This window comes from Gastrolobium bilobum, unplaced genomic scaffold, assembly GCF_033153095.1.
Source record: "Gastrolobium bilobum isolate Gb01-03AN ecotype WA unplaced genomic scaffold, APGP_CSIRO_Gbil_v1 utg27986, whole genome shotgun sequence".
In the NCBI taxonomy this organism is placed as follows: Eukaryota; Viridiplantae; Streptophyta; class Magnoliopsida; order Fabales; family Fabaceae; genus Gastrolobium; species Gastrolobium bilobum.
Window position 1 is genome coordinate 49,910 of NW_026895154.1, and position 12,607 is coordinate 62,516.

The window sequence follows — 12,607 nt, forward strand, 5'->3', positions numbered from 1 at the left end:
TTGGCAATATCTTCTTCCTTCATTCTAATTTGATTGTAGCCGGACTTCAGACTTAGTTTTGAGAACACTGCTGCCACATGATCCAATAACTCCTCAATTATCGGCATAGGGAATTTATCAGGGACAATGATTTTATTCAAAGCTCTATAGTTCACACACATACGTTAACTCCCATCTTTTTTCTTAACTAATATTGCTGGGCTTGAAAATGGACTTGTACTAGGTCGAACGAACCCTAATTGTAGCACTTGAATATAAAATAATATGTTGTGTATTAATTTGATACAAATAGTTACAATATATAGAGACCCTAATGGGCTTAAGTGAGTTGCCCAGAACTAATTACAAAGGAATAAGGAAGTAATCTAATCGTATCTAATCATATCTATTCTAACACTCCCCTTCAAGCTGGTGCGTATATATTGTGAGCACCAAGCTTGCTACAAATGAATTCAACCCGAGGACCTCTAAGAGCTTTAGTGAAGACATCTGCTAGTTGACCATTAGAGTTGACAAAAGCGGTCTTGATTTCTCCTGACTGAATCCTTTCTCGAATGAAGTGACAATCAATCTCTATATGTTTAGTTCTCTCATGAAATACAGGATTAGAGGATATATGTAGCGCAGCTTGATTATCACAAATGAGTGTCATGGGTTGTTTCTGTTCACAAAGTCGAAGCTCCTGAATCAACTGCTTTAACCAGATTAACTCACATGTAGTAACTTCCATTGCACGATATTCAGGTTCTGCACTAGATCGAGCAACAACAGGTTGTTTCTTGCTCTTCCAAGAAATTAAGTTTCCTCCAAAGAAGACACAATAGCCAGAAGTAGAGCGCTTGTCTGAGGGTGATCCTGCCCAATCAGCATCTGAATAACCACAAATTTCTGTATTTCCCTGATCTGAATACAACAAACCTTTTCCTGGTGCTCCTTTGATGTATCGGAGGATCCTCACAGCAGCATCCCAATGAGAATCACAAAGGGAATCAAGAAACTGACTAGTCGTACTAACAGCGAAAGAAATGTCTGGCCTAGTTACCGTAAGATAATTGAGCTTCCCAATTAGTCTCCGATAACGACAAGGATCAGATAACGGCTCCCCCTATCCGGGCAATAACTTGACATTAGGATCCATGGGTGTATCAATTGGTTTACACCACAACATACCAGTCTCTTCTAGGATATCCAAGGCATACTTCCTTTGACAGATAGAAATGCCCTGTCTAGATTGTGCTACCTCAATTCCCAAGAAGTAACGCAGCTTCCCGAAGTCCTTTGTCTGAAATTGACTGAATAAATACTGTTTTAATTGACAAATTCCAGCTTGATCACTCCCGGTGAGGATGATATCATCAACATAGACTAACAAATAGATGCACTTATCAGAAGATGTGATCCTATAAAATACAGAGTGGTCAACTTTAATGGGAATTAAGCCAAACTCCTAAACAGCAGAACTGAAGCGAGTGAACCATGCCCGAGGAGACTGCTTGAGACCATATAAGGATTTGCGAAGACGACACACCTCCCCAGACTCCCCCTGAGCAACAAAATCAGGTGGTTGCTCCATATAAACTTCTTCTTGTAAATCACCATGAAGAAAGGCATTTTTGATGTCAAGTTGAAGGAGTGGCCAATGACGAACAGCAGCAAGAGCAAGAAATAGGCGAACTGACGCCATCTTAGCGACCGGAGAGAATGTATCGCTATAATCAAGGCCGAATATTTGAGTAAAACCCTTTGCAACTAGGCGTGCCTTGAGTCGATCAACATGGCCATCAGGTCCAACTTTCACAGTAAACACCTAGCGATAACCACTATAGACTTCTCTGTAGGAGCAGAAACAAGGTCCCAAGTGTCATTGGAATGAAGTGCAGTCATCTCATCAAGCATCGCTTGGCGCCACCTGGATGGGAAAGTGCTTCACCTGTGGTCTTAGGAATAGAAATAGAAGAAAGACTAGAAACAAAGGTGAAATGAGGTGAAGAAAGACGGTCATAGCTCAAAAAGGTATAAAGAGGATAAAGGTTACGAGTAGTACGTGTACCTTTCCTTTGAGCAATGGGAAGAGCCTCGGGTGAAGGATCCGGAGGGGAAAAAGCAACAGCAGTGGGTGATGAGTCATCAAGAGTCGAGTCGACAGGAGGCACAGGTTTACGACGCTGATAGGTGAGAAGTGGACGCTCCGCAAGTATAGAAGCAATAGGTTGCTCATCTGGAATAGAAGCACCTGCAGCTGGCAAAGACAAGTCAAGAAAAGGGACGGGAAGAACATGATCAACCTGTGACAACTGAGATGGGATAAAATTAAAGGGTTGTTAATCAAGAAAAAGTGACATCAGCGGAAATTAAGTAACGCTTAAGATCGGGAGAATAACAACGATAACCCTTTTGAAGACGAGAATAACCAAGAAAAATACATTTAAAAGCTTTGGATGTTAACTTGTCCTTACCAGGGGTGAGATCATGGACAAAACAGGTACAACCAAAGACATGTGGGGATAGAGGATAGAGAGGAACATCTGGAAGCAATAAGTTATAAGGAATGTCATTATCAAGCACAGATGAAGACATACGGTTGATGAGAAAAGAAGAGGCAAGGACTGCATCGGCCCAGAAGTGAAGAGGAACATGCATGCGAATAAGAAAAGTCTGTGCAGTCTTAATGAGATGTCTATTCTTACGTTCAGCTACTCTATTTTGTTGTGGAATGTGAGGACAAGTAGTTTGGTGTAAAGTACCCTGTTTGGATAAGAAATTAGAAAAGTCCATAGAAATATATTCCTTAGCATTATCACTACGTAAAATACGAATAGAGGCACCAAATTGAGTATGAATTTCAGCAGAAATTTTTTTATAAATAGAAAACAACTTAGAACGGTTTTTCATTAAATAAATCCAAGTACAACGTGAAAAATCATCAATAAAGGTAACAATACCGAAAACCTAAAACAGACAAACTACGACTAGGACTCCAAATATCTGAATGAATAATTGAAAAAGGAGCATCAGCTCGTTTATTGACTCGATTAGCAAAGGAGGAGCGTATGTGCTTTCCTTGCTGACATGACTGACAATCTAAAGTCTGAAGACCGGACAAAAGAGGAACCATCTTCTGTAATTTGGAAAGACTAGGATGCCCGAGGCGACTGTGGATGAGTTGTGGAGATTCTGTGATAGAACAAGCAACGGAAAGACTCGGCACAACCAGGTAGAACAGACCCCGTGACTCACGGCCCACTCCAATCGTCTTCCCCATACCCGGGTCCTGCACAGAAACAGAATGATTTGAGAAGGTGACAATACAGTTAAGAGAGTTGATCAATTTACTAACAGATATTAAATTGTAAGGGATGTTAGGAATGTAATAGACAGATGTCAAGGTCAATGGGGAGGTTGGACAGATTTGTCCAATTCCATGAACAAGAGTCTTAGTGCCATCAGCAAGGGTAAAGGAGGGTAAATTATCAGAATATGTAAGGGATGAAAAGAGTTCCTTATTACCACAGAGGTGATCAGTAGCACCTGAGTCAAATATCCAAGGGCCAAGTGATGCAAAATGAGAAACACAAGCAACGGGATTACCAGTTTCTGAAGCAGAGGCCTGAGACTGAGGAGAGACCTTCCTGAGAAGGGTCTGGAATGTTGCATAGTCTTCAGAGGAGAGAGAGACTGTACCATTTGAAGCAGAATCCGATTGAGCTATATTAGCAACATGAGAAGGTCGCAGGTGAGGATACTTTGTGTAGCAACGTTCCTCATAATGACCAAGTTGCTGACAATAATGACAACGAGGTCGCTGACCACGTCCACCTGGGCCACGTCCTCCCTGGCCTCTACCACGACCACGACCACGTCCACCTCCAATGTTCCCGCGAAAGTCAGTATTCCCGCGAAAGTCAGTATGGGAAACTATAGCAGTGGAATCAACAACAGCAGACAGATTTCTTGTTAAGATTCAGAAGACGCTGATACGTCATTGATAGATCAGGCTCCCCACTAGTCAAGATAGTATCCCGGACATTATCATATTCTTCGGGGAGACCAGACAGTGTGGCAACCATAAAGAGACGTTCCACCTGTTTCCGATATGCAGAAGCATCAGTAGCGTAAGCCAACATATCCAAATATGCCTGCATCAAAGATCGACTTTTGCCAACATATGTCTCTATCTGAATGTCGAATGATTTGCTCAGTTCCATAAACTGAGAGATGATGAAATAAAGCTGTTGAACATCATTAGTGTAGAGATTTTTCGCTTCCTCCCACACTTCAGTACAAGTTTGAAAGGAGTAGAAGATGTCCAAGACGACTGGATCAATAGACTGCCAAAGGATACTCAGAAGCTGGTTGTCAATCTTTTCCCAATCAGATTTTTCTTCCTTAGGAACATCAGAGGGCTTAGTCGTGATATGGTTCCCATAGCCCTGTCCAAAGAACCAAACTCGAACAAAGGTGGCCCAGTTCTTGTAATTAACCGAACCCTTCAACTTTGAAGAGGTAATGGACCCAACATTGGTGGAGATGATATTGGGAGAATTTTTTACAGGAGGAGGTCAAGAACTGACCTCCGAATGAAAAGGAGAATTTGCTACCATTAAATTAAATCACAAAGATAGAAACCGAGTAAATAGGAACGAACCTGATCACCGATCAAGAAGAGGCGCGCACAAATAAGTCAGACACACAAAGAACCAACCACAGATCCAGAAAGAGGAAGAGAAGGCGAGATTGTCTGTCCAAGACCGGCCGGAAAAAGGTGTCGGAACAGTGCACACGCGCCGGCAGAAAGTGGCGTGAGGCCCATGCGCAAAGGGGTTGGGCGGCGCGTGACGGCGCGTGCGAGCTCTGATGGTGGCTGAACTTCCACAGACTTGGTCGCCGGGAGGAGAGGGTTCTGATCGCGTATGGTCGGGCTGAAAACTCGCCGGAAAACTTCTCCGGCGGCCTGAACAGTGGCGGACGGTGGTTCCGGTGACCATCGGAGGTGCCGACGCGTTCGGAAATTACCCAGAAGGGACTTACAGCCCTTGATGACTTGCCAGAAGGACGCACGGCAAAGAAAAGATGACTCCTAAGCAGTGGGCTTAGGTTTTAAAGCGAAAACAAGGTTTTGAACGGAAGCGAGGGTCCCCAGAACAAAAGAGCTCTGGTACCAACTTGAATATAAAATAATATGTTGTGTATTAATCTGATACAAAGAGTTACAATATATAAAGACCCTAATGGGCTTAAGTGAGTAGCCCAGAACTAATTACAAAGGAATAAGGAAGTAATCTAATCGTATCTAATCATATCTATTCTAACAGTAGCAATTCATTTACTGCCTTTTCGATTTCGGACTTCTGATAGTGAGGGTACCTATAAGGGCAGATGTTTGGAACTTCACTCCCCTACTTTAAAATTATAGCATGGTCTTATCGTCTACTAAGAGGAAAAGGTAAGACTGCATTAAAAATCTCTGTAAATTCCTCCAATAATTCCATCAGCTATGGTCATTCTCTCTCCACATCTCCTAACTTCATTGGTGTTTTTCCTTCAGTGATCAGAAAACCCTAACCCTCATCTGCAAAGCCTTCGCCAACGATTTAAAAGAGGCAAGTGCCCTGGAAATTTCTAGTTCTGCTTTAGGTACCACTTCTCTGCCATCCTTGACAAAGCACAAAGTTAAATATCTGAAATTAGCTATGATATTGCCCAATCCTTGCAACCAATCTAACTCCAACACTACATCAGCTCCTCCTAAATTGAAGAAGTAGAAATCCTTCTCCCCTACAACTCCTTATATTTCTGCCTTCACCCCCTTATAGACTCCCTAACAATTCAGCAATTCACCATTACCCACTTCAACTTGATATTTAGGAGTATCTATTACAGCCAAATTCAACGCATGGACCATAGTATTCTTGATAAAATTATGCAAAGCTCCACAATCAATCAAAACTATTGCCTGAGTTTCGTTAATCTCCCCTCACATTCGCATGGTTTTGCTCGATGATAGCCCCAACAAACTTTGAGTAGAGAATTGTAACGTTGGTTTTTCTTCCTAAACTTCCCCGATGTTCGAGCCCGTGAATTGTAAGAAGGCCCATTGCTCCCCACCACCACGTTCGTGAGAGCCAAGTTTCTACTTTCGATCCTCTATGCTTTTTTCATCATCTTCTCCAAAGAATCATTAGGTTTGATCAGCAATTCCTCCCTAATCACGTCAGAGAATCCATTCAGCCATATTCCCCTCAAAAATACTTCATCTACATTTCGTACGGTGCTACTGATCCGTTCAAAATCTCGACGGTACTCTTGAATTGTTTCCGTTTGTTTGAGTCGAAGGAGTTCTCGAAAAGAATCTCCGATTAGTTCAGGGCGAAATCGTCCCACAACATCTGTGCGGAACGACTCCCAAGTTGTCTCTTGAGTGGTTCTTTCCTACCATTGATACCAATGGAGAGCTTCCCCTTCTAACATGATCATCACCATCGGCAGCTTCTCCGCATCAATCATGTGGTTCACCTCAAAGTAACATTTGACTCGTGCCAACTAGTCCTTCACCAGAGAATAATGGGATCTCCAATTTCTTTTCTTGTTCTGCGCGATTATCCCCTCTTTCGCCTCCTCCGTTGTGACTTCCCCACCTTCATCTCCATGTATGTTCTTGGATCATTGATTTTCACGATCCTGTGTCAAATTGTGCAACATTCTCATTATATCTGCCATACTCCGTTGCAATTCCACCTTTCCTGCTTCAACTCGTGGAATCCCTTCCTACAAACGTCCCACACGCTCTTCTATAGTTTCAAATATCGTCTCCATAATTCGTCACTACCATTCAAATCCCCCAGATCGGGAGGTTTGATACCAGTTGTAAAAGATCAATATATCTCAACCAGCAAACAACAAATAATCAGAAAATACCACAAGTATCTTATCATATAATCTGTATATTCCTCTCAATTCAGTATATCTCCGTTACAACTATGTCTTTAAAAGAAAGAAATAGTAATCAACTACAATGGAAATAATAGCAAGAGACAGTAAGATAGCCTAAAAGACTTAGAGAGCTCCTGGTCTCTCCCCATTCACCAAATGGTGCCCAAATTGCCCAAATTCTCAGATACCCCCTAATGCATGCTTCCCCCACTAATATGCCCCTCGTGAGCCTTCTCACATGCTTCCTGCCTTTCCATACGTGCTCCTCCAACAGAATTGTTACCATATCACGTGTGATGCTTTCCACTCCATTTACCGCTACTGACTCAGCATACACATTCATCCTCTTATTAATAAATGATTTTGTACGGGCACAAATATTTTGCCTCCTATAAACTTTCCATTTAGGTGGGATCTTATCACATGGTCTCTATATATAATATTTTCAAGTTTAATACCAATTATTCCTAATTGGTTCAACAATATATACATGATATATTATCATTAATATCCAAGTTACTCTAGCACTCCCTCTCAAGTTAGTGTTTACATACATATGCAACAAGCTTGTCATGTATATAGTTAACTCAAGAATCTCTAAGACCTTTAGTCAAAATATATGCAAGTTGGTCGCCACAATTTACAAATGCCGTTGTGATCTCTCTAGACTTTTTTTCTCCGGAACAAAATGGGATGAATCCCAATATAGTTAGCTCTTTCATGAAAGACTTGATTTGCAGATATATATAGCGCAACATGATTGTCACGTATCAGTTTCATTCTTTGTGATTCACAAATGTTAGATTTTTTTATCAACTACTTTAAGCAATGAGTTCACAAATCATAGTTCTCATTTCTCATACTTAGCTTCCGCACTCGATTTTGCAGCCGCTTTTTGCTCACTTTCTATGTTGACAATGTCATAAACAAGATGAATACATTGGTCAAGAGACTAATGTCAATAGAAAAATGATGGTTGGCTTCGCTTTGAGTCGTGATGAAGTCTTTAACAATTGTGCTAAAAAACTCAAATTCAGCCCGAGGATGTGGTGACTGTTTCAGGTCATAGAATGATTTGAGCAGCTTGCACACCAACCTAGACTCCCTCTAAGAACAAAGCCAACTAGTTTCTAGAAATGGTGGTCTAGGGCAAAGTCAATCGAGAGTTTCTATAACTGATCTTGTCCTTATTGTGGTGACTGAGGGTACTCAGACCAAAAGCTCAAGTACCTTAGAATTAGGATTTGAGACTTCCCAAGATCAAGCAATTCCGAAGACAACTTGAAAAGGGACAAAAGGATTTCGGAATTGTTTTGAGCAATTCCTTAGTATGATCAAATATATACATGATTTATAATCTCTCATATGAGGAAATTAAGAAGAAAAAAACTAACCTAATTATTTATTGTGAATATACATGCAATAATTAGGAGATATTAACCCTCAAGAATAGATACTTTTTCAATAGCTACCTTATTCTTGAATTAAGAAGACAAACATAGATGTCTGTGAATAATCTTTGTAATTATTAAACCACTCATTTCATAATATCCTCTCCTCTATCCGAATTTATTTCTAGGTGGAAAAAATGTAGTGCAGTACTATGCTATAATTGGAATGCTTTCAGATCTTTGGGATTTACTTTGCAAAAGGATGAAGAGATTATTGAGGATGTGAATCATAGAATCAAATCAGGATGGATGAAATGGCGTAGTGCATCAGGGTTTCTGTACGATCGCAAGATTCTCCTTAGGCTAAAAGGAAAGTTCTATAGAACAGTACTAAGGCCTGCAATGTTATATGGAGTTGAATGTTGCCCAGCACGTAGGCAACATGAGCATAAAAAGGGAGTAGCGGAAATGAGGATGTTAAGGTGGATGTGTGGTCATACAAGGTGGATGAGATAAAAAATGAAGATATTCATAAAAAGGTTGGAGTTGTACCGGTGGTTGATAAGATGAGAGAGCATGGATTGGGGTGGTTTGGGTAGATAATGCGAAGACTACTAGATGCTTCGTTAAGAACAAAAGCGTGTTACCAAGAACTCGACACAAAGAGAGGAAGAGGTCGGCCAAAATTTACTTGGGAGAAGATAGTAAAACATGACTTAATGGAGTGGGATATAGATTGGCAGACGGTGTGTCTTCGGTCGGATTGAAGAAAAGCTATTAGCGTTGTGGAGAGTTGGACTTGTTTTGCTTCCTATTTTCTAGATGGTTTCTTTTTAGTCCTTTTCCCTTTAATCTCCCTCTATTTCTTTCTTTACCTCTCATTTGTTCCCTTTCTCCTTGTATTTCACTTTTTTCCCTTTTTCTTTTTCTTCTCTTATTAATTTATTTATTTTCTTCTTTTTCTTTTTTTTATCCCTCTATTTCTTTAATATTTTCTATGTATTTTTGTTTTAACTTTCTTATTTTTTTCTTTCTTATGTATCTTTATTTTCAGTTTATTCTATTTTATTATTCTTCGAAATCGTTTATTGCTATGTTTTCATTTCTAATGTTATTTATAGTTCTTTTTATTCTATTTTTATCAATTTTTCCTCAATTTTTACGTACTTTTTATTTATGTTCATTTGCCACTGACCCTAACTAGTTTCATATAAAAGTGATGTTGATGTGTAGTACTATGCTAGAATCTCAGCTTACTTTTACTTGCAGTTATGTGTAAAATACTTTATTGGATTGGCTATGTAAATTTCAAGCCCCACTTAGCATCAACTACTGGCTTTTGCTTGTGGAACCTTAATTTTTATTCTGAAATATGTTTATACCGCAGCTTGCCAGTCATTGAAGGTGCCCAATTCAACATTATTATTGAATTGTGTGCAATAATATGCTAGTTGATCATAGAGTTGAGCTTCAGTTTACCTGTAACATTTCCGCCATTATCATAATTTGTCTGGTGGATCACACTTTAACAGCAATTTTCTGTATTATGCAGATAGATGTAGACATTGGATCATCCTCTGTAGCCAGGAGTGTCGTTGGCCTTGTTCTGGGATATGTCACAAGCCTAGTCGTTGACCTAGCAATTTTGATAGAGGTTTGTGCCTTTTTGGTCATTATTTTTATGGACAAATTATCCTCTTACAATGTCATCTTTCCATGTTCCTTTCATGTAGACTTAAGATATCTGGAATAAGGAGGCTGTGATTTTATTGGAAATGTGGAATTACCTGATTCTTTGGTGTATTTGGTTTGGAGAGGGATGCATTTTCAAGGGTCAAGGGTGTCTCTTTGCCAATACATATTTTATGGGATAGGATTGTGTTTATATTATGACTTTTATCTGGTGCCCTACTCATGGTTGCTTAAAGGAAATTGTTAGAGAATAATATAACCATATAAAAGGTCCTCACCCAACACCTTAAGATTTTGGGTTGAAGTTGTTCTTTATATAGTATCAGAGCTTCAATGACCACAAGGTCACGGGTTCGATCCTCACCGCCCCTACTTATGGAATTAAATAAGCATAAAGTAAACTAAAAATTGGGCCTATGCAATAATTCACGCTTCAAGCCCAAAGGACTCTTGCGTGAGGGGGTGTGTTAGAGAATAATATAACCATTAAAAAGGCCCTCACCCAACACCTTAAGGTTTTGAATTAATTGGTTCTTTACAGAAATATACATTACTAACATATGCAGAGATTATACAATTTTGTTGCATGTTTGAGCTAATTTATCTGTTTTCTTTCAGCTCATGCAATTAGTAGGATTTCTTATCCATATTGAATTTTCCCTCCTCCTTTATACAAAAATACTACTACTGATTTGTGATAAGATGCCGTATCCCTTTATAAAGGACATATACCATTAATGTATATGGGGAAAACTAAAGAGACAGAAAATAAAAATAAAAGGATTGCAAAATCTGAATGTTTCTGAGATGGAAGTTGGTGAGCTGATATGATACTTTAAAAATTAACTCCAACTGAATAAGAATTTTATGAAAATCCTTTTCATCTGCTAAAAGTTTCTTTTATTATTTTAGATATAAATAATCCCTCTCTAGCCAAAAATTAAATAATCAAACTAACTCAAATTTGAAATTTTTTTACATTTTATGTCCCTGCATGCTCTTTCTTACATGTTATTTTTTCTGAGAATCATAAAGTAAACGTCAAATGCAAAAGGACTGCCACGTAGTCTAGGCGTATTTGATTCCTTGCATAAGCATGTCCACATGTATTGCATTCTAATGTGGTCCAGGACCATAAATCATTTGGTAGGACTGTGGCGAGAGAAAAGAGGAAAGAGAAAAAAGAAAAAAAAATAATTTAATCCAAGTGTCAATATTTTAGTAGAAGGACTATGGTGGTCCTGGACCACATTAAAAAACTTCCTAATGGAGTGTGGGCTAGTAATAATTAATGAATAAACTCCTCTTGGACTCTCCAACCTTCTCACTATTCCAGATATTTACTGTGATGCCATATTTGCAGGCAAAAGAAGAGGCAGAACTGCCAGAGTACATTCTTGGAACTGTCAGATTAAACCGCGTAAGACTTGAATCTGCTGTACCATTGGAGTTTTGAGGTGTTCTCCCAATAAGTATTATAGAGTGTGGTTCTACTTTATCATTTGCCTCAAATGTTTTCAGTTTCACTGAGGACTCAAATTAGAAATGATACTATGGTGAATTTTCTGCAAAAGCATACATCATCTCTTTTTGCTTTTCTCTTCTCTGGTGTGTCCTATTTATCCAAGTTTGGTCCCCTTGATAAGTTTACTAGTTCCCTGTTTTGATTTTGTTTTGCATTTTTTTTTTCCCCGTCTTATGAGATTTCCTACACCCTTTGAAGTGAGGCTAATTTGCGTTTTGGAGATTGAGGCTGCCCCTCTCCCAACTTTCCTGCATGGCTCAAAACCCCTAATTGGCAAAAGTTCATCAACTTTATTTCGAGTTCTTGCACCACTTGTTAATTCTTAAAAAACAAACAAATATTCAACCAAAAAAAAAAAAACAAATAAATAAATAATAAATAAGTGGTTTAAAAGTAAAACGTGAGTACTGAGTAATAAACAGCAAATGTTCTGTAAAAATCAAGGTTAGTTTTATGGATTTAATTGATTCATTAATAATACAACGCTTTACACAACAGTGAATTATAGTGGCAGTTATTTTGAAAACAATTATTAGAATTTTTTTTTTAAAAATGGTGATCGCAAAGTTTAGGGGATGTATTGGATTAAGATTTTAAAAGATTTTTTTGAACTAAAAAATCTTATAGATTTTAAAAGACTATTTAGAATTAGAGAGATTTTAAAGACTTTTTTAAAAGATTTTTTTTACAAACAAGGGACTTTAATAGAATTTTATAAGATTTGAAAGAACAATATGGATTTATAAAATTTTAAAAAATCATTGAATTTTTAACAAACATTTAAAATTACAAGAGTCAATAAAAAAGGAAAAGGTTATAATTACAATCTATTTTTGTTTATAACATTTTACAATCGTTTCTTAACAATTGATTTTCGTCAATCAACGGTTATCATTCATTGCAAATTAAACATTAATTAATGAGTTTGATTTGTGAAAATAATAATCATTGATTGACGGAAATCAACGGTTAAGATATGGTTGTAAAAGGTTGTAAACAAAAATAGGTTGTAAGTATAATCTTTCCCATAAAAAAAAAAACAAAGAAATGCAATGGAATTAATAAAAAA

At 38.3% G+C, this 12,607-nt stretch overlaps 1 protein-coding gene across 1 annotated transcript in view; it reads left to right on the top strand.

Moving 5' to 3' along the window:
• Positions 1-11,567, top strand: part of LOC133296175 (protein ENHANCED DISEASE RESISTANCE 2-like) — a 40,445-nt gene extending 28,878 nt beyond the window's left edge. Inside the window, exons 21-22 of the mRNA XM_061495120.1 lie at positions 9,874-9,975; positions 11,377-11,567. Coding sequence (XP_061351104.1) covers positions 9,874-9,975; positions 11,377-11,469 — 195 coding nt within the window. The 3' untranslated portion in view covers positions 11,470-11,567. The remainder of the gene's footprint in view (positions 1-9,873; positions 9,976-11,376) is intronic.
• The last annotated feature ends 1,040 nt before the right edge of the window (positions 11,568-12,607 follow it).